The 21,552-nt window shown below is 35.8% G+C and overlaps 5 protein-coding genes across 11 annotated transcripts; 2 read left to right on the top strand and 3 right to left on the bottom strand.

Moving 5' to 3' along the window:
- Positions 1–3,003: 3,003 nt before the first annotated feature.
- On the top strand, positions 3,004–5,613 carry LOC120265546 (probable prefoldin subunit 2). Of its 2 annotated transcripts, XM_039273490.1 has the most exons (3): positions 3,004–3,204; positions 3,737–3,768; positions 4,980–5,613. In XM_039273490.1, exon 3 carries the CDS (start codon positions 4,984–4,986, stop codon positions 5,431–5,433), a length of 450 nt encoding a protein of 149 aa, XP_039129424.1. In that variant the 5' UTR covers positions 3,004–3,204; positions 3,737–3,768; positions 4,980–4,983; the 3' UTR covers positions 5,434–5,613. The 2 variants fall into 2 exon arrangements, with proteins under 2 accessions (XP_039129424.1, XP_039129423.1); XM_039273489.1 differs by lacking the exon at positions 3,737–3,768 and having other exon boundaries at positions 3,005–3,204; positions 4,980–5,606.
- A 505-nt stretch (positions 5,614–6,118) lies between these two features.
- LOC120265545 (rRNA-processing protein fcf2-like) lies at positions 6,119–7,923 on the top strand. The gene is given in 6 exon segments (XM_039273488.1): positions 6,119–6,411; positions 6,506–6,566; positions 6,976–7,005; positions 7,008–7,052; positions 7,147–7,262; positions 7,545–7,923. Coding segments are annotated over 6 exon segments (585 nt in total). The 5' UTR covers positions 6,119–6,187; the 3' UTR covers positions 7,654–7,923.
- A 60-nt stretch (positions 7,924–7,983) lies between these two features.
- Positions 7,984–11,265, bottom strand: LOC120265548 (transcription factor bHLH140). Its single transcript, XM_039273491.1, is given in 7 exon segments — positions 7,984–8,446; positions 8,524–8,694; positions 8,774–8,943; positions 9,002–9,516; positions 9,701–10,626; positions 10,902–11,017; positions 11,119–11,265. Coding segments are annotated over 7 exon segments (2,376 nt in total). The 5' UTR covers positions 11,261–11,265; the 3' UTR covers positions 7,984–8,110.
- Positions 11,247–16,494, bottom strand: LOC120265542 (potassium transporter 1). 6 transcript variants are annotated; one of them, XM_039273481.1, is made up of 10 exons: positions 16,312–16,494; positions 16,096–16,167; positions 14,474–14,717; positions 13,957–14,202; positions 13,620–13,670; positions 13,256–13,516; positions 13,108–13,160; positions 12,904–13,018; positions 12,561–12,815; positions 11,247–12,488 (listed from the first exon to the last, which is right to left on the bottom strand). In XM_039273481.1, the coding sequence occupies exons 1-10, from the start codon at positions 16,327–16,329 to the stop codon at positions 11,482–11,484; spliced, it is 2,322 nt and encodes a 773-aa protein (XP_039129415.1). In that variant the 5' UTR covers positions 16,330–16,494; the 3' UTR covers positions 11,247–11,481. The 6 variants fall into 6 exon arrangements, with proteins under 6 accessions (XP_039129415.1, XP_039129420.1, XP_039129417.1 ...); XM_039273486.1 differs by lacking the exons at positions 16,096–16,167; positions 16,312–16,494 and adding an exon at positions 15,547–15,691; XM_039273483.1 differs by lacking the exons at positions 16,096–16,167; positions 16,312–16,494 and adding an exon at positions 15,317–15,532.
- A 2,462-nt stretch (positions 16,495–18,956) lies between these two features.
- Positions 18,957–21,025, bottom strand: LOC120264441. The gene is made up of 2 exons (XM_039272252.1): positions 20,904–21,025; positions 18,957–19,773 (listed from the first exon to the last, which is right to left on the bottom strand). The coding sequence occupies exons 1-2, from the start codon at positions 20,943–20,945 to the stop codon at positions 19,138–19,140; spliced, it is 678 nt and encodes a 225-aa protein (XP_039128186.1). The 5' UTR covers positions 20,946–21,025; the 3' UTR covers positions 18,957–19,137.
- Between the last annotated feature and the right edge of the window lie 527 nt (positions 21,026–21,552).

The raw sequence follows: 21,552 nt of genomic DNA, 5'->3' as shown, positions 1-21,552 counted from the left end.
TCTAATGGGATATATTTGACCTTTCCAACTTTCCTACTGTTTAAGTATATATTATGAATTGGTAATTTTTTATTTTTTTAGAACAAAGAGCCGATGCTAACAAAAAGCAAGAAAAAAAACAGAAAAGGAAACTAAAAGTGAAGGTTTCTTCTGGAACGGAGGTCCTCCAACCAGCAGGACCGATCCAGACCATGATGGAAAAGAGAGAGAGGTATGTGAGAACGGCCAAAAACAGCAAGAGAATCCGCAATAATATTGTCTGCCCTGGGGATGGTCTCAATGAAAAGGTTGGGGAAGTGCTTCAGGTTGTTCTTCAAGTTCTCATACTCGGAAGTAAAGTGCCATGCAGTACAAGGGTTGAAAAATTTCACATGGCTAGCAATGCCAGGGCAGTCGCAGCAAAGGCGAGAAGGGTACCAATGATTTTGAATACAGAGCTAAAGAGCAAGGTTGGCAGCAGCAAATTCAGCCATAATAGGGGAGTCTGAGGAGAAGCCCATTGCACCAGCAAGAAGAATGCAATTAGAGCTATCAATGATAACAAAACCGAGGCCAGCAGAGTTCTCCCTAGGAAGCCAGGATGCGTCCGAATAAATGGAGATAGATTGGGATGAGTCCAAAGAAGTAAAAACCTCCCTAGGAGAGCTCTGAGAGATGTCAGTGCAAAGGGACCAGGCTCGAGGGACAAGGGAGCTAAAATTTGTAGGGATTTTCCTAAAAACCAGGTTGCAGCGCTGCTTCTAGATGAGCCAAGTCAGGGTGGCAATAAGAGCTTTAACCCTAGAATTGAAAAAACGAGATCCATAGTTAGTCGTAAGCCAAGCTCCAGAATCAAAGTTGGGATGGGAAAGAGGACTCAAACCAAGACGAAGAAATAGGTTTGCCCAACAAGTAAAAATTTTGCTACACAACCAAAGAAGGTGAGCAGCCGATTCTTCCTCCAAACCACAAAAAGGACATAACATAAAAGGGCCAATATTGAGACTATAAAGAAAAGCCCCAGTAGCAAGTTTTCCGTGAGCCAATTTCCAAATGAAGGATTTCGTACGGGGAAGCACATCAAGTTTCCAAATTTCAGACCAACCAAGCCAAGGGTTTGGAGAATTATGCAAACAATTGGAGTCATGATAAACGGCAGAAGCAGTGGAGGATTTAGAGGTGAGTGAGCCCCAAACCCAGCGGTTAGGGCTATCTCTGCCAATAGTGATTTTACCAATCCAGTCCCAATCAATGGAATGACCCAGTAAGTTGCCCACAGACTCAAAACAAAGGCCACTAGTGGTGCAGAGGTCAGAGAAGTGAAGATCCTCAGGCCTTGCTTGGTTGAAGGTTTTAGGAGGTAATGTAAAGTAAGGTTTTGGGAAGAACCTTGCTTGGGGGAGGAACTAAAGATGGAGGTAAAGGTTATGGGGGTTAGATGGAGGTTTTAAAACCTCCATCTAACCCCAATTTTCCAATCCTCCAAATTGAAGGGTTGGGGAGGTTTTGGATGGGAATTAATTTTTTTTGACCAAAATGCCCTTGGTCATTTACAACAATTCCAACATAAGAATAAACATATATAAACTTGCTCATCTTTCTTCTTTGGCCCCCTCTTCGTTCTCTCTCTTGCAGCAGCCCGACCAGAACCCTAATCGTAGCCCCATCGCAGCCCCATCGCAGCCTTCTACTCATTTTTGAAGGTATGCTTGCTTATTGTTGATTTTAATCAACTTCAATGGTGGTGGTGGTGGTGGTAGTTTTTGAGAGCAAAGATAGAGTTGCTTGTTTTCTTTGGTGCTAAAATGGAACTAGATTGTTCATTGTTCTTGTTTTTATTTGTGTGTTTGTATAACATTTTAATTTGTTTGATGTTTTTATTTTGATTTATGTTATTCATTGTTCTTATTTTGCTTGCTTATCAGAACATTGTGGGGAAGAAGATTGTTCATCAATTACTCTATAGTATCTATGGTTAAAGAATCTATCAAAACAAAACTAATTCATATTTATTTTTAAATGTACAAAATATCATTTTTTTAAAAAAATCTATAAAGCATCTTCACGTGTTGATTGTTGCATGATATTGCTGGAAGGTTACATAGAATGATGACAAGTGAATGAGAGAATATGAAAGATGGAGGAAGAACATAGAGCAATCTTCACAACAAGCATAAACATATATAATTAAACTATTTGAAAACAAATGTAAATAAAAATTACATATTAACCTACTCAAAAAAGTGCTTCAGTTCAGAGCAATATAGAAAGATTGACATGCACTCATTTGATGCATTTCAATAGCTACTTTAGATGTTTAAAAGAAATTATTGAATCAACATTACAAAATTATCAAGATCTGAATACTAGAAGAATGATGATAAACTATACTCATACAAGAAAAACATATGAGAAACAACTACATATACATGTACAACCATCCATTTACCTTACCTTGCCCCAAACAAGAAAAGGTTTGAAAACCTCCTTTTACCTCCCATTACTTTACCTTACCTTACTTTTATAAAATCCTCCCAAAACCTTCATCCAAGCAAAGCCTCAAGGTCAACCGACATGTTCAAAAAGGTTGGTTTTTTAAAGAGAGGAAGATCAAGAAGACAAGGATCATGCAAAAAATCAATAGATGTGGGATTACAAGAAAGAATTCTGAGGTTAGGTTTGATAAAGTTGGCGGAGTTGCAAATGGATTTATAAAACCAGGAAGATTGAGAAACATTAGCCGGATTCCAAGCATGCCAACCATGATACTTTAACTTAAAAATGTCAACCCACAACTTATTAACAGAGTTGAGAATGTCAAAGATATTTTTAGCCATTAAAGAGTGATTCACCAACCTAAAGATTTCTGAGGCCCAGCCCCCCATCAGATTTATCAAGTATAGTAACATTCCATCCAACAGAGTGAAGGCCATGATTGATAACATTATGAATTGGTAAAATGATTAAATTGTTAAAAAAAAATATATTATAGATATATATATATATATATCGGAGGGGCTTTTCTGAAAAATAAAATATATTTGGAGAAGTGAAGAAAACCCTAATAAACCTCACCCGAACAAGACAGAGAGGTGTGACGAAGGGAATCGTGTGCCCGAGTTCTCAAATCCAAATCCTCCGTTGTTCTTCTCTTCAAGGCGTTCTCGCTCTCCGGCGAGCTCTCTGATCACTCTCGTTCACTCTTTGATTCAATCTCGTGGCAAGGTCAGGCCGATCTTTTCGTTCTTATTTAGCCCCAAGATTTTTGTTCTTTTGATTGATATTTGATTCAGAGCTGTTAGATTGATTCATTTTCATGATGAAATTCTTGATTTTGATTGCAAGATGTTATATTGGAATTAAAATCCGTGATTTTGATTTTCTGTTTTCAAACCCTAGTGATTTTTTGGAGCTGTTTTAATTATATTTTCAGTCCCAAAGGATGATGATCTATCCAACTAGCATGATATAAAGGTCTTCCATTAACCTTTGGTATCAGATTTGTCAGTGACTACTAGATCAGGAGGATGTTCATTCTAAGGATGCGTTTGGCAATGGCATTGCTTTTTGGTTGCTTGTTATTTTAGGGTTAGATGTTGCGCTGCTAGAGAGGTCTTTGCCATATTTGGTTTTATGCTTAGCTCATATAGCTTATTTGTTTCATGTCTTGGATCATCAAAGTGGATTTTTAATACAAATGCAGTATCTTGTGATATGCCATTTGCTGATTGTGATCTAGGCTTTTGTTATTGTGTAGACAAGAGTCCAGAAGAAAGTTAGCCATTGAAGGTATTCAGCAAACTGTTGCTTGTTACATTACCTTGATTGAAGATTATTTGAGTTTTTTTCCTAGGAAGTTGACAGGGCAATTCTTTATCAGATTCTGTGGGTATTTGACAAAAGGTTATTATATGAGATGAGCTCCATTGTATGAGTGACCAGATGCACAGATGCTTGCTGCTTTGCGGAATGCATATTTGTCAACTAGAACTACAAAAAAATTTTTGCTATTGTTGAATATTATCCTGCGTTTTGATTGTTGCAACATGGTTAATATGAGCTATTGTAGGTCAGGATTAGACAGACATAATACTTTTAATAATGGAACTCATTCAATTGTACCAATTTGTTAATGCTTTTTAAAAATTCTATTGCAATATTGCTAGTGAAACTCTTATTTTGGGTTATTGTTGATGAGCAATGAAAATTCTAAGGTTGCTCTCCAGGCCATTGGGGTAGATGGTGCCAGTTGTATCCCCTAGAATAAAGCACACTTTGAATTGTTATTAATGAGAGTCTTCTTACATGCCTATTTTTTTGGATCATGTAATGAGTCTATAACTCCAAAATGCAAATGATTCTGCTTTAGGTCGTTGTTTCTTTCTTTTAAGATTGTGGCCTTCCAATTTCTCAAGATAATTTGAATTCACAGCATATGAGTTAAAACTAGAGTATGTGGTGTAATCCTTGGTTAGTGTTTTAATGCCATTAGTGCTTGTTCATTACCATCTGTTCCATCCCTCCAAAATCTCTCTTTTTTGTTTCCCAATAGTATCAGACCTTAGCTTGTGTACATCTCCACCAGTTAAAAATCTCATTTATATCACATCTCACTTGTTAAATTACCAAAAGCTTATGCTCATGGGCTAAAACTAGAGTATGCAGTATATAATATTAGGCTGGTATTTTATACCAAAAATGCTTTCTGGTCATCATCTGTTTCATCCCCCCAAATTTCATTTGTGTTTAGTTTGCCAATACCTTTGGACATAAGCTTCTGTGCATATCCACCAGTTCAACTTTTCATATCGGTCATATTGTAACTGTGAGAAAGTTACTTTGTTTGCAAACTAGAGTTCATTTCTACTACCCTGGCAATTGCCGGAGCTGACAGAAACTGATTTTTGCTATTCATGCAAGCTCATTTACAAGTGGCTTAAGAATTGTGAGCACTTTGTTTTTGGATTTATTTATCCTTGTTTTTCTTTGCTTTATTTCAGGACCATGGCCGATATAGCTGGCAAAGACAATAGGGAAGCAATGAGTGAGCAGGCAATTGCAAACATGTACAGTGTCCTGCGATCTGAACTGAACCAGCTTTACTCAAAGATCACAGAGATAGAAATGGAAGTCAGTGAACACTCACTCGTGCTTGGAGCAATACAACCACTTGATCCTTCCCGACGCTGCTATAGAATGATCGGTGGTGTTCTGGTTGAAAGAACAATCAAGGAAGTCATGCCAGCAGTCCAGCGCAACAAAGAGGGTCTGGAGGAGGTGATCACTCGTCTTAATGAGGCATTAGAAAAGAAAAAGAAGGAGATTGCAGAGTTTGAACTGAAGCACAAGATCAAGATTAGGAAATCCGACAATGAAGCTAAGAATGACAACAGCCGGAAGGAAGGTACTGCTCAAGGAGTTCTTGTTGGTCCTGCAAGTGAGCAGGGTGTGTGATTCTTAGTTAATATATGATTTGATCAAGTAACTCCATGGTGGTTCATGGACCATAGTGAAATTTGATTGTACTTCAACATGTTTGCAGGTTTTCGGTTTAGAACTGATGTAAATCTATTTTTATTGAATGTTTTTGGTGATCTTTTTTTAGTGATATTTATTGTCTTCGTATTGTTCCAATTGTTTGAGTGTCTAAATAGGTTAGTTTTGCTTTGTTGCAGACGTATCACCTCAATATTTTGTTTAAAAAATCTCAGAGAGTTGTAAAAATAACATTATAAAATAAATTACATAAAATAAAGTTTTTTTATTTCTCATTACTCATATTTATATGAGAAAATTAAAAAAAAAAGTATTTTTATTTAATAATAAACAGAGGAAAATTTAGAATTTTAACCTTGATAGGAGTTACTTATATTTTGATGTATATTTTCCAAGTAACCCCATGTTAAGTTTATTATGATCTGAAACTCTTTTATTTATATAAGCTATTTAATAGAAATAAAAGAATAAAAAATTATTTTAATCCGGTTTAAAACTTTAAATTATCAGAAAGTTGTTCCGTTGGTAATAAATAAAATAAAATTTAAAAATGAAGGTGATAAATAATTTTTACAAAAAATATAAGAGAGTGCCAAATAATTTCTCTATTTTTCAGGGGGTCGCAAGTAAAACACTTCTACAATTTATCGTGAAGATTAGGGCTTTTGTATCCTCTTCGTCGTCGAGTAAACGCTGGATCATCGCCGACGAGATGCCGGAGCTGAAGATCGGGACATTATGGGCTCCAAAAATCTCTCTGATACCATCCTCCTCGAAGACAAATCCGGAGAAGGTGACCTCGGTGACAAGAGAGAGCGAATTGATATATAAACCGGAGAAGGAGCTAGTGGATGGTCTCTTTGTCCCTCCTCGTGATCCTAGAAAGATGAACAAAATTTTGAGGAAAAGCATCAAGGATACGACTGGGCAGGGCTGGTATGCTAATGATCTTCTCGAAATTCAGTATTTTTGATTTGTTGTTCTAGTGATTGTTGTAGGGTTTGAGTGTTGATCCGTTCTGAATTTTTAGGTTTGATATGCCGGCGCCCACTATTACTCCGGAGTTGAAGAAAGATCTTGAGATTCTCAAGGTACAATTTTTTTTTTTTCTAGGGTTTTGAGTTGAAAGTTGCTTCTTTTATATTGTGCGTTTATTTTGAGTTATCACATTAGAAATTTATGTAAAATTTCTAATCACTGAAGAGGTTCCAATTTTTCTTGAAATACAACTACTTGAGACCTTTGTATTAATGCAAAATATTGATTTCATTTCTTTCTTTGATCTTTCATTTTGATTTTATTATTCATTGAAATTTCATGAATGCATTTGAATACACACCTTTGTTTTCAAGTTTATCTTATAACCAGTGTTTGTATGAAACTTTGATTTCTGGTACTTAAGAGATTGAAGTTTGTTAGTGTTATATGCTATATATTGTATTTTCTTTCATATATGAATCCTTTTCTTCAGTACCTCAATCACTATAATTTATGCTGCAGTTGAGGAATGTCATTGATCCAAAGCAACACTTTTTAAGAAGGGGGGCCAGTCTAAAGGTCTTCCCAAATATTTCCAGGCTAGTGTTATTCTCCCAACTCATTTCTTCTGGGTTTTTTTTTTCTTTTCCTGTATGTGTTAGTTTGACATCCTTTGTTGCCGATATTGTTCAGATGGGCACCGTGATCGAACCTATGTCTGAGTTCTTCTCTAGTAGGTTGTCAAAGAAGGAGCGGAAGGCAACCTTGGCTGATGAACTACTCTCTGATCAAACTCTCAAACAATACAGGTGAGACTAATTTGCAATACAATTTAACCTATGAATTCTTTGCCTATTTGGTTTTGACTTTATTACTTATGTTGAAATTTATTTGCCTTCGAGTTACGTCGATTACAATTTGTTTCGTCCCTGAATCTTATTGAAGTCACCATGAGTCAAATTTGTTGCGAATAATTGACAGCCCTTGGTTAACTGTAAAGCTGAATCTACTGTAAAGATGAATCCCTGTTATATTTTTTTCATATGCCTATCAAGTTGAAAATAGTTGAACTAAAAGTTTGATTTATATAGGAAACGCAAGATCAATGAGATTAAGGAGAAGCGTCAGCCAGGGGGTGTTGAGAAGTGGAAGAACAGGGGTCATCAGACATGGAAGAGAGCAAAGCAAAGAAGGGGATGAGCAACAAGTTATTTGTAAAAAGTTATTCAAATTCATCAGAGATTTATGGCAGTTCAATGTCAAGATTAGTTGTCTCTGTTCATTTTTGTTGAGAGTGTATTACTTACATCTGTTAAACAAAAACCAAATTTATTTAACCTCTTTTTTATGTTAACATTTTACTGTAGTTTGTCATTTGTTATAAGTCAACTTTTAGCGTGTTACTTTGAAGCTAGAACCTCATTGTTGAATGAATTGGTTTCACCTCCCAGCTGGAGATAACCTTCACTATTGTTTGGAAGAGTTCCACTATTTTCCAAGGTAGATGTTACATATCTTTGCTAGCTGATCAGATTCAAAACATTATATTGTGTCAATCCATAATTCATTCAGTTATACACAATCAGTTTATACATATTTCTATAACTTGTTTGCACTACTCAAAACTTTTTCCAGGATGTTAAAAGCTTGTAAACAGTTAAGCTCCACTGGTAGTTTTCATGCAAGCAAAAACTAGCCTGCCATGTTGAAGGAGTGAAGAGGGGAAGGAAGCTTTGCAATTGGCGATATGAGACTTGAGCTTGGGAATATTTGGATGTGCACTTTTGCAGCGGTGACAACGCAACTCCATAGACAACAGTTTTTCATCATCATTCAATGTCGCCTTTCCTATCTTCTCAATTTCTTCAATCACATCAGCAGAGTCGCGGAAGAACACAGTGTTAAATGAGTTCCAGTGTTTTTTGTTTCTCAAGTGCAAAGAGTTGAAATCCTGACTTATCACATGAAGATGCAGTTGCCGCATTGATGGTACCTGAAATATCACAAGAAACAATTTAGTATCTTGTAAGAGTAATTCTCTTAATCTTAACTGAATGTTTTCGAGCATACTGAATGATATCCAAGTCTAAATATCAAGGAAGCATCATCAGTGCAGAACTTCTCAACCAGCTTCAGCCCTGCTGAATGCATTGCCTTCAATAATGGAAGATGTTCTCTTCGCACATCTGCAAGAGAATCAAGGCCATTTGCTCTTGACAGCACAAGCACATGCTTTCTTGCCTGCAGAGAAAATGAAATGCACACACATACTGAGATTCAACTGAAGAAACAGGTCTCTAATGTTAAGGAGATGGCAAACCTTTGGATATAAATCATTTAGAACAACAAATTCATCTGACATCTCAAGAATAACATCCTTATGCTTCTCAGGATGCATGGCTATTTGATGAAGAGCTTGTGCCCATGAATCCCCAGTTTTTTTTCACAACCTTGGAGATCATCTGGTCTGTATGTATGATTTCTTCTGGCCTGGAAGTCAAAATAGGCAATATATTTCTCTTGTCATCATGTTTGGCAGAAAATGTACTTCTATCTAAACTTTTGGCAGGACCTGCACAATCAAGTTCCATAAGCTCATCTTCTGAATCGACTCCTTTGCATTTCTTGTTCTTTTCACAATCATGAGAAATCTCTCGCTTAGCCTTCTGATGATTTTCCAGAGTGGTACCTTTGCCAAGATCACGCTGAGTATCTGAATATCCAGCTTTAGAGTTTCTGTCACTGTCCTGATTATTTTGGCTGTGAGAGATGGACGCAAAGTTCTTAAAAAGCGACGAGTATGCATTACGAAGAATGTTGCAACCCTGAACATAGTCATCATTGAGACAGTTCGGTCTTTGTGGATTCATGTTTGGCCCGAGAACATGGATGACATGAGTCACCCCTTCTCTTTGATGCAATGGAGAAGTCGAAGGGAGGGGAACGACAACAGAATTCCCAGGGCTGAGTGTCTCGGCATGTTGCTTAGTTGAAATTTCCAGAGCTTCACCAGCTGCTTTAAATATAGCCGCATTGACACCTCCACCCCCAGGCTTCAACCGCCTGTACAGAACATTGAAATGTAATCTTGTTCCACATTTTCCATCGATAACTAAAAGCTTCAGTTGTTTGTGAATAATAATGACCAGACTAAATAAGCTTAAAAACAGCATATCGTACCCAATCTGGAAGCTAATCATGATATTAATCAAGTATGAAGTTGAGTATTTGTAATGGGGAATCTTACCAGTTGGCAGCATTTGCAATTACATTACAGTGCAATCCTCCCTCTGTGTGAAGTCGAGTAATGTCTCCAACATTTATGAGAAACCTTTTGTTGTCAATATGTTTCTTTGCAGCTTTGGCCCTTACCAGAGACAAAATATTTGATTTATGACTCAAGTCTACCAAAACAAGTCTGACATTGTCCACCTTTATCAGGAAATTAGCAACAACTTCTGTAATAATATCTGATGCCTTCTCATGGTTGAATTGAAAATCAGAAGTTGAGATGGATGGAAAAGCCAAAGTATGAAAATCATCCTGGGAACAAATATCAGCAACAGATTTACCACATAACTCATCTTTCTTGTTGCATTCCTTACCAAGTTCCATAGAGCAAGGATTGTCCCCTTCTTTTTCCTGTTTTGCTGCACTAGATTGAGAGGAGTTTTCATTAGGTGCAACATTTTTTGGAACCTCTATTTTCTTCAGAAATTTCATAATGCCAAGCTGGACCTTCGAATCGTCGCTTTTCTGACCGAAAATTCCAGAAGGAAGACTATCAGACAGACCCAATGCAATGTATGTATCAACAGCCTGCTTAACATCCTTCTCATTAAGGCAAAAAGTAATACGAGTAAATCCTTCACTCAACTTAGGCAGCTCTTTCTTTTGCAGCATTCGGTTGACAACAGCAGCCGCTTTACCACCCTGCAAGTTCCCCTCATGCCCAGTCCGCTTCACCGATCGAGAAATGCAAACCCGGGCAGGGAGATCAAGAACCACTGCATGAATCTCCGCTTGTGTTCCACCAAGCTTCACGAAATCAGCTCGTTGTTCCTGTTCCAAATTGCATCTATCAATGAACACACTCTTTCCATCCTTCAGAGCCTCAGTTGCAGTCTTCAGACACTGCAATTTTGTTCCAGCTTTTCCATTTGCAATTACATCCTGTTATTTGAGAAATCAATCAAGAAATCGTCATTTTTCATTAAAAATATAACAAATTTAAATCTTGCAACATGAGCACAAATAAGAAAACAAGAGAAACTGATGTCAAACCTAACAATAATAATCTTTATCCAAAGAACAGGGCCTTCATTCAAGCATTGATACCAGTCCCTCATCAATTCTTTAAAATTCACTCCAATCATTGATACATGTGGATTGCAAACACGATCTAACGAGCTAAAAAAATGGGAACTTTGGAAGGTAGAAAGCAAGACCTGGCAAACACGGACCCATGGGCGGACGGCGGCACTCATGACATCATTGCAAAAGGTCGTCTTTCCGCTTCCCGGAGCCCCTATCAAGATCACTACAACGGATTTCGTCTTCTCCGCTGAATCGAAACCAAATCAAGGAACGGGGAAACAAAGCATTAACCTAAATTCCAGACGATCAACAGAGAAACTATTCATAAAGAACTCCAATAAACCCTACCTTGTGGATCATCTCCGGCCATTACCAAACCACGCGCGCGAGCGAGCGAGAGAGAGAGAGAGAGAGAGAGTGAGCGAGAGAAACTTGGAGAGAAAGAGGCTTTTTTTTTTTTCTTCCGTATTAGAGCATGAGAGAATGACATTTACTTATTGCCCCCCAGGAAATTTTTAATTATATTTTAGTCCCTGACATTTCTAGATTAAGACATTTCAGTCAGAGAACATTATACATGAGAACTATGGAAAATACAAGCATGATCAGTAAATTGCCGGGAAACCAAATATTTACAGAAGGATTTCTTCACTGAAAAACTCAAGCTTTGTCTTGCAATGTTAACGCATGGCCGAAAAATTTCTTCCTTGGTTAGACATAGTAGACCATGCCAACTTCTAGCAACAAAGAATTCGGCACGCTCAGTATCACATCAGGTCCCCTGCAGTTTTTGCTGAGAAATGCGAACACTACATCGATTGCTAATTTTTTTATCAGTGACGATGATTTCTTCGCCTTTGCATAGGAGTGGCCTAGAATGTATACCACACCTGATTCCTTTGCTCTTAGAATCTCAAGAGTTTCGTCTCTGATCAGAGGACCATTGATCTGTTGATGATTTTCATATGGTTTCATTACATGTATATCTGAGCAAGATGACAAATGCTTTGCATGAGCTTGATTTGTTCGAACTAGGAATGGAAAATCAACAAGTTCAGCATCGGACTCTTGGTTGCTACAAGAATGCCAATTTTGCGCGAGTATTTGCTCTTCCATCTCCACAAATGCCATGATTTTAGATACCAGCACATTTTCGAAATCATTGTTCTCATGCTGCAAATCTTTGTAACCATACCTGACTATGCATCTGAAAATACGAAATTCTTTCGGTCCAATCCTGCCTATGAGAAACCTTTCTTCTTCAGAAACATAAGGAACTGGGACAGACTTGACACAAATAAATACCAAGACCTGGTGAAATGCCGGCAGATTTGTTGCAAAGTGTCCAAAAATGGCAGGAACCCCAGTGACAAGATCTGCATAAATGAGCCCAATACCAGGGACACGAACCATTCCAAGTGTAGGCCCGAGTTCTAATATTCGATGTACTGATACTTTATTTTCCAAGTCATGCTCATGTTTTCTTAATGTTCCATAGTTCCATATGTACATCACACTCATGATGATCATAGAAAGAACGAGCGGGATCCACCCTCCTTCAGGAATCTTGATGAAGGAGGCTGAGATGTACAATAGTTCAACAGATCCAAACAGCACTAGGAACATGAGAGCCATGATCAACTTTTGCTTCCAGACGATTAGTATAACTAAAGACATCAAACAGGTGGTCACAAAGATCACAATAGTTACGGCCAGCCCTGCCAAGCAACAAAATGAATCAAAGAAACTGTCTTTAGTGAATGAAGGTAGTAATGGATTGAGTGTGGTACCATAAGCATGGCCAATCATATTAGTGTCCCTTAGCCCGATTGTAACCGCAAGGCACAAACACATGAGGATCCAATTGACTTCAGGAATGTATATTTGCCCATAAATCTTGCTTGAGGTATGGATAACTTTTACATGAGGGAAGCAACTCAGAGCGCAACATTGGCTTATCAAAGAGAAGGTTGCAGATATAACAGCCTGGCTTCCAACAACTGCGGCAAGAGTGGCCACAATGAAGACTGGCCAAAATACAGCCTCTGTACACATAACAATGATTTAGTAACAAGATCATCGATGAGAGATATCAATTATAATAAGCAAACAAAAAAATAATGAATGTCTTGCCTGGTATAGCTTTATAGAAGCTCCTCTGAATATCTTCATGGTGTTTAGAAAGGAAAGCAGCTTCACCCATATAAGCAAGAATAAGACAAGGATATACCAGAAAGGTAAAAGCAATCTGGAATTGTATAAATATCAAGTATAAGGTTGCATGGTCATAGTCAGATACAAGACACAGTTAGTTTTCAACAAACAACACATATTTACCTTAATTGAAAGTGGAGAGAAATGACCCAAATTGCCAAACATAGTCTCTGATCCTGCAGGAGGAATTAATTTATTAGGGTTAAAAATAGATGATTATGGTAGCTTTCCACAAACAATGAACGATGTGCAGGAATTACTCTTGTGATACCTGTAATACAGAGAACAACTCCTCCCAATGACATCCAACCCTCGAAACCAGTGCTTTTCAGGAACCTAAACATGTAAACTGGTGAGAGTGCATGGAAAACACTCGGGTTCCATCGGATTATATTGTACACACCAATACCACTTATGCAAAGAAGCCACGCTGTGACAATTGGTGCAAATATGAAACCAACCCGGTGTGTTCCATGGTGCTGAAGAGAGAAGAGGACTACCAAGATTGCACATGAAATTGCAACAATATAATCTGAGATAAAAGAAAAAGAAAAAGAGACGCGTGTTAACACTCTGCACATCAAAATCATACGACTTAAACTTCAACACTCATATTAGAATATAATTTAAATTACTCTCATGGAGATTTGTTGCTTTGACACTGATGCCTGAGACTGCAGAAAGTACTGGAAAAAGACATAAATATGATTATCAGTTTAAACCTAAGAAGAATCAGATGTCTAATAGACAACATAATTGAGATAAGTTTCGCCTAAGTCATCATTCAGTTGCTAAATGAAGCTCACAGATGAGAACTAACATGCTCCATGTGAAATGTACTCGGCTCATGAATATAAAATTGTTTGCTTTAGTTAGACAATTTCCACAGATCATTAATTAGATGAAATACATGCTGGATAGCTAAGGACACAAGAAGAACAACAAGTTCAGTAGATGAAATTGACAATGAACCTGATATTGTTGGAGTGAGCACACCATCGCCAATTGTCATACAAGTTCCAAGCAGGACAACCACAAGTAGCCCATTTCGAAACCTTGGATGTTGGGTGAAGAAATCCTTAAGCATAGAACTTGGCCATGTTTCTGATGTTCCTTCCACATCATATGCTGACAATTCCTCATCAGAAGCTTGCTGGTTGGGCAAAATGCACAATCTTGCATGTCGGCAGAGAAGTGAATATAGCGCAAACGTCCCACCTGAATATGGGCAGGTAAAGTATGTACCTTACCATCTTCAAATAAAATAGAATAAGGAAGTGAATAATAAAACGAGTATCCCAACAGGTTCTCATATTAGATGAGGTTTTCAAGCTATGCTTACTCATCCTGATACCCAAATAATTTCATGAAACTCTTAACTTTTGTTGTTTTATATTCAGTTTACATAATAAAAAAGAGTAACATAAACAAGTAACCCATTTTAATAATTTTCTATGAGAATAATAACAAATAAACAAAGAAATCCTACCTTCACCATTATCATCTGCTGATAATACAAAATATATATACTTGAATAGGGGGATAAGGGTGAGGGTCCAAAAGATGAAGGATAAGACTCCAAAAACTTCCTCATCATTCTCATGGAGACTCAATTTCCCAGAAAAGGTGGTCTTGTAGACATACAAGGGAGAAGTACTAAGATCCCCATAAACAATACCAAGACTCTGGTAAGCAAGTGTCAGCACAGCTCTACGAGAAGGTCTCTTCCAGTGCTGGCCAAGAAATTAGAAAAATCAGACCTCCTAATAAAATCTCATTGTAATGCCATATGAAAACAATTGTTGAAAAAACACAAGTTCCCTTTTTTACAGTTATTGCATATTCACATGATCCCTCTTGCAAAAATGTATTAAATTTTTACTATCACATACATAGTCTCTTCTAAAGTACACCAAGATAAGGGAGGTAACAGCTGGAGATTCAAAATGCTCCATTTTTTCAGAGCAAGTATATCACTGGGACCATTAAAGGATTTGGAACTTCACCAGTAGTACACAACCTGATTTTCCCAGAAACAACAAAAAGTTGTAATTCTGGGAGGATAGATTTTAATTTTGCAAATGAAGAGGCTTTCTAAACCCTTTTTTCTTCTAAATAAATCCCAAAATAGTGATGAATGCTAGTTGCCATATGAGTTTAAAACGTTCTTAATTATCAAAAGATCATGACTATAGAAAAACTTGTGGTTCAATGAGAATGTAGATTGGATAGTGGATCATAAACCCTGGCAATAATGTTCCAGCAAAAGAACTATAGGAACAAATCATATAAGGAAACAACAAGGAAAATGGCACAATATGAGATCTCCAACCATATTAATTCAACAATGCCTTCAAAGAAGCTTTATGCAAGAGTAAATAAGAGAACACAAACACAAAAAAGAACTCAATATTCTAACTTCCATCTGGTGAATTGCACACATCTACTGCATATAAGAAAGTGCATAGCATGAAAAACATGCCAATAATGGGTAAAGTGTGGCATTTCAAAGAAAGTGGGACACTCGAAAAGAAAAAGGAAAGAGGGAGGAAGGAGGTGTACAGTTGGGATGGAGCCTTCCTCCAATGAAGCTGGTGACATGCTTTGGCGATTCATAGCAAGAGAAATTGACAGAAGGAGTTCAAGGTGGAATGGAAGAGAGGATGGGATGAATGCAGGACTGTATTTAAAGACAGGACCCCCACAAACTTTGCAGTTGCAAATTTGGAGGGAAGTAAGTGGTCAGCATTTGAAGTGTGGGTTTAAAGTTGGTTCACCACTGACCCTACCACCACCTAATCTTATCTCTTAAAAAAAAACTAGGACTACTTTTCTCTGCCTCAAAAGCTAGTTCATAGTTGTGTTGAAGAACGCCACCAGTCATCCTTATTAAAAAGCTACTTTTCTACTAAAATATCCATCATGTAAGCTGTCACAACAAACCAATCTTGTGAAAAAATGGCATTACAGCGCACAACTTTAGACTAAAATATTAACAACAAACTTAGTTATCAATGCTGCATAACAAGAGGCACAGTGATAACTAGCCATTGAGTACGTCGGCATATGAAGTTGTAAGTATCAATCAAATGAATAGAGCGATTGTTGTACCAGTATATATGATACCAATGATTTGATCAAATAATTGTCCAAACATGAGGGATGGTGACAGAAAGCTCCATCCTACTGCATTATTACAAGCAAAACACAGTTAGTTGAATGGGAAAATCAATACAAACAGTACAAAGATGCGATTTTTGCTTGTATTTTTCAACCACAAGTAGTTGCCCATTTCAAAATGCAAATTAAAGGCTGAAAATTCTACACCTCTTGTGACTGGCGCATTTCAACAAGCAGTTGATGTACATGGCGTATAAGAACACCATTTTTCAACAAGGAAGCAACTAGCAAGCAAGCAAGAGAAAAGCATTACTCCAAAAGAGTTTGCAATGGTTCAGAGATGAATTATGAATGGATGGAGGTCTCCATCGATGGAAGGACGGGTAGCAGAAGCAGATAATGCATGACGAGACGTGCGCACGGTCGTAAAGGGACGTATCATGGGAACACATGTGGCAGCACGTGCATCGTCATATAATGCAACAATGACACCAGGTATATATATAGGACAAACAAACTTTTTTTTTTCCTTTTTTTTTTAATTTTTTTTTATATATATTGATAATTTTAAACTAGATTTTTAGAGACAGAAAATATTTTTCTATATATATATATATATTTAACCATACGACTTGTAACGCTGTTATACTTGCTTTATTTTAAAAATTAAAATAAAAATTAGACATTCAAAATTAACAATGATGATAATAAATCACAAATATAAGTACATGCTCATAATTAAACCTCTCATCGTATTCGTCTTCTGACGATATAATGGTTAGAAGATCAATTTCTTACCTCTCACATATCCTGACACATGATTTATCTATATTTTATAAAAATAAAAATATTTATTAAAAATTTATAAAATAAATATATATTTGAAAATCAAAACCACTTATTTAAATAGGTCAAATGGTTAATCCTCCCTTGGTTAATATATATATATATATAATTTTAATTTTAAAAATGTTTTACCATAATTAAATTTGTGTCAAGTTCTTTTTATGCTATTTTGTGGTACTTTTTTGGATTTTTTAAAGTATTTGTTTTTTTAAAAAATGAGTCATTTTTTTATCAAACCAATTTGTCCTATGTTACAGTTTTTTCATTTAGAGTTTGGGAAAATATGAATTCACAACGCTAAATAAAACAAAATAAGAATGTACAAAAACAATATTGGGTTAAATTATCAAATAGTATCAACCAATTCAGTCCATGTATTAATTTGTATTCAAAAATTTATAGATCTAAATTCATTAAAAAAAAAAAAATAGAAGGACATACATAAAGGTTGGCAATTATTATAATACATTTTAAAAAACTGGTCCCCTAACCCAAGTGTAAACAATAAATTTGAAATTAATTCTTCAATTAGAATGAAAATCTAAAAGAACCAGTCTAACCAAACAATTTTAACCATTTTTTTAACTATTTTTAAAAATTAAAATATTTATTTAACTCATCATACTATAAATAAATGCATTACATATTATGAGCAGTATGTTTTTGCTATCTTCACTGGTGGTTAGTGGAGGATTGTTGTATGCTTTTGTTTTTTAATTGAATATATATATATATATATATTATAAACAGTAAAACGTACACAGAATTCCTCTATTTTATTTCAATTTTTATTAAGAAAAAAAAAAAAGTCTTCCATCTTTATGCAGGTGTTAATGAGTGACATAATTATGCTACTTCCACAAAAGATATGGAAGTGGATTTCCCTGCAAAAACTTTCTTTAATTAGGTCCCCCACTTTCACAGCTGGGAACTGAAAACTTTTAGTGCCCACACTTTGGCTTCATTTCCACTGTTCAAAGTCTTTGCATTTAATGCCTAGATCTTCATTTCTGTTAACAAATCCAAAAAACAACAGTGCTAGTGCTACAAAAGCCAATATTTTTTTGTATTTTCTTTAGATACATTACACTCACTCTGCATCTCTTCCAAATTTTCATGTCTTTGTCTTTTGTTTGTTAGCTTGTCATTTCACTTCCACTCATTTGAACCATTAATAATTCCCACAAATACGGCACCGTACTTCACGCATTCACTTGCATTTTTATTTCATTATATAAATATGTTTATTTATAATAACTGAAATAAAATGACAAGTTTCAGGGACTTTGAATCAGGACATGATGCAGAAATACTACAGTGAAAGTCATCTTCATGACAATCTGTCACTGAATTGATCTTTGGTTCATTCATTTCTTTTGACCATTTGATTTAATTGAATTTGAAGGCATCTAATTGTTTTTATTTATTTGGACCACAAGACCTGAAACAGACTTATTTGAAGCAAGTTCACTTAACTTTGATTTTCATTTATAAAGAGAAGAGATAGATGAGAATGACATTTGTGCATGTTAATCTAATTTAAAGAAATTAAGTGCAGAAGATGAGAGATGAGATTTATATGCTTATATTTATATTTATTAATTAATTGACATGAAACTATAACACTGTTCTCTTGTCTATTTCCATGATTGGATGATGTTTGTCAATAAATTATTGTTATCATTGTTATGGATGCTCTTGACTAGCTGTCCTTAGTTTCATGCAGGAGTTGTTTAATATGAAATACTGTTCTTTAACAGTGTGTGAGCATTATGAATTGTATCAGTGTGTGTGTCCATTCCTTAGATGGACCCCTGAGAAAATTATTGTCAAGATTGGATTGATTCTGGTTAGAATGGGACTTATTTATTGTGAAATTTTCAATAGAAAAAGTAATAATAAGACCTTGGAAACTTTGATGGACAATCCTTGAATTTTTATGAATTAATCAATCAGTGTTCCTGATGCACTGATTTAACAAAGAATTATCAAGAATAAACTGCAAAGATACATAAATCTTAAGTTTTACTGCTCTTAAAGATTCAGACTTGGTAAGTTTAAATATTACAGCCTGAATTCCCCCATAAAGTGTGTTAGGGAGTGTAAGCAAAAACCAGAAAACTTGTTGTGCAGATAAATGATACATCTATGATAAATGTCGATAAAATTAACAAAATGAAGTTCGCTTCAGTACTCGTTGAAGTGTATTGCGCCGACTTTCCAGACAATGTAAGTTGTGGCAAACATTACAGAACTGATAAATGCGAAGGAGAATGCAATGAACCACAAATCAGAACCGCCAGGGAAATTGAAAGTCAGGCCTTGTTTTGGTAGCCCTCGCTTCTTATCATCTAACAAGTCTGAGGGAGCTTCAGGAAGGCCCGGCCGCTTTCCCTTGTTGCTCTCTCTCAATGCATCCAAAACCCTGTTCTTTGGTTCCACTTTGGCAGGTTTTGATTCATTGTATTTGGAGAGTACTCGAGCTGCCCGTAGCTTCTCCCTTGCTGTTAGTGGCACTCGCTTTGTTGTTGGTTTTTCTAATTGAGGCGAACTTTCTTCTGCAATGTTTATGGCAGGTTGAACATTAGATGATAATTCCAGATCAGCAGCAGTATTTTCGGTTTCTGCGCTTGATTCAAGGGCTGCATTGTTGCTCTCTGTCGCCAATGGAACTACGCGTTGCCTAACGTTTTTCTGCAAACTCCTTGAGCAAAAAAGTGGCAATGATGGAGCTTTAACAAAGTCTGTTTTACAAGTGGCTTGCATTGTTTTCAGATGCAGATTGCAACATGTGGAAGATCTTGATCCATGTCCTCCTTTGATCTGTATAAGTTGATGAAAATCAGCTTCCTCAAAAAGTGGTGGTATTACATTTCCACAAATTTGAACTTTGATGGAAATCAAGTATATGTATGATGTTCATGTTAAACACAAGAAAACTCTTAAACCAACACAAATTGATAAATAACAACAGAAGCTTTGGAGGAGCCCTCAATTCGCAACAAATAGTGGAAAATTTATTTAATCACAAAGATTGAGCTCTGAGACTACAGTAGTTGTCTGCCAATATATTTCCTTGGATCGAACGGGCCACTAAATTGAGATTTCCCAAGGTGGTCAGTTTAGAGCAAGCAAAGCATTTATCATAAATAAAGAGGATAGATGTATTGCAGTGTGTGCTTTCAACTTTAAGAAGCATATTTCATAACTTCAAATGCTTCTTGTGCTAAAGCAAGCTTATTAAGAAATAAAGAATACGAAATACGTTTATGTTACAACTATATAAAGTAACAATGTACTTGAGTCTTGAGACAAAAGCCAAACTACAAAGTAGCAATCCAACACAAAGTCTAACATGATATAATTTAGATAAAAAAGGTAATATCCAAATACATCCAACACTATGTATTATATGTAATAGATGTGTTCTTTCAACCTAAAGAAGCATATTTCATAATTTCAAATGGCTCTAGTGCTAAACCAAGTGAGTTTTTGCAAGTGGGACTGAAAGAGGCCTACTCTTACTTCAATCATGGAAAGAAAACAGCTACAAAAACTTCTTAATTGTTTCTAATGCTTCACAAGCAAAGATCACAAATATGAAATACAGAAAGGTAGAAATAATTAAATTAATCAAAACCTAGGATTGAAAGACAAACAGGAAACTTTAAGAAACCACAAATATTTAAATGCAAAGGAGTTTCCTAAGTAGGGTTTTGAGACAACATCAGTCATCCTGAAAACCAAGAAACTAAATAGCCAAATCCATACCAAGAAAAATGGTTTTTTTCTTTGTGATGATAAAATTCATCAAAAACTGTTCAATAACAAGAACAAATATACAATTGGAATTTTCAAAAATCATAGTTTGCTACCATTTATCAGCAAAAAGGAATGAATTCAGGATATATCAAAGGAATAAGGTGAGAAGATGATGGATTGATGATGCTTACTGATAAACTCAAGTCCCAGATTGAGTTCACAGACATGGCCATTCTCCAGCAGTCATCTGAGGCCCAAGCAAAAGAAGAAGAAGAACAGAGGATTACCTTTGTGAGGCCACCAAATGCAAGTAGAACAACTATGAACTTACTAAAATACCCCTCACATTCTATTCAACAAGTATTGTGATTGGTACATGATATTGTGAATTATCATTTCTTACTAATATGGAAATAATTGTTGATACAAGCTTCATCTGATCAAATCATATATAATAAACTATTAAACAGATAAATGATTATAATTGCAGCAGTATTATCAACTAATGTTAATTCCTATTATCTATAACTGCAAATACTCATTGGTGTATCAATCTCTATCCACCCATCACCATATATATTAATAGAGAAAAAAAGAATACCCTCCAAATTATATTTGAAAAGATTAAATTGGGTGAACTAAATAGCCATACATATTCAGAGATATAAACATAATATTAAATCATACATATATATATATATATATAATCTCTAATTCTATTTTTAATTTTCATTACCTTCCTTGAGTGAATATATGATCAATCAATCTCACTTGTTTCCTCTAAATACTTTGCCATTTTTATAATTCTGATGAAATTTAAATAATCTGTATAAATGTACC

This window comes from Dioscorea cayenensis, chromosome 7, assembly GCF_009730915.1.
Source record: "Dioscorea cayenensis subsp. rotundata cultivar TDr96_F1 chromosome 7, TDr96_F1_v2_PseudoChromosome.rev07_lg8_w22 25.fasta, whole genome shotgun sequence".
Taxonomy (NCBI): Eukaryota; Viridiplantae; Streptophyta; class Magnoliopsida; order Dioscoreales; family Dioscoreaceae; genus Dioscorea; species Dioscorea cayenensis.
The sequence above is the reverse complement of the archived record's forward strand: the minus strand, read 5'-3'. Positions and strand labels throughout refer to the sequence as shown.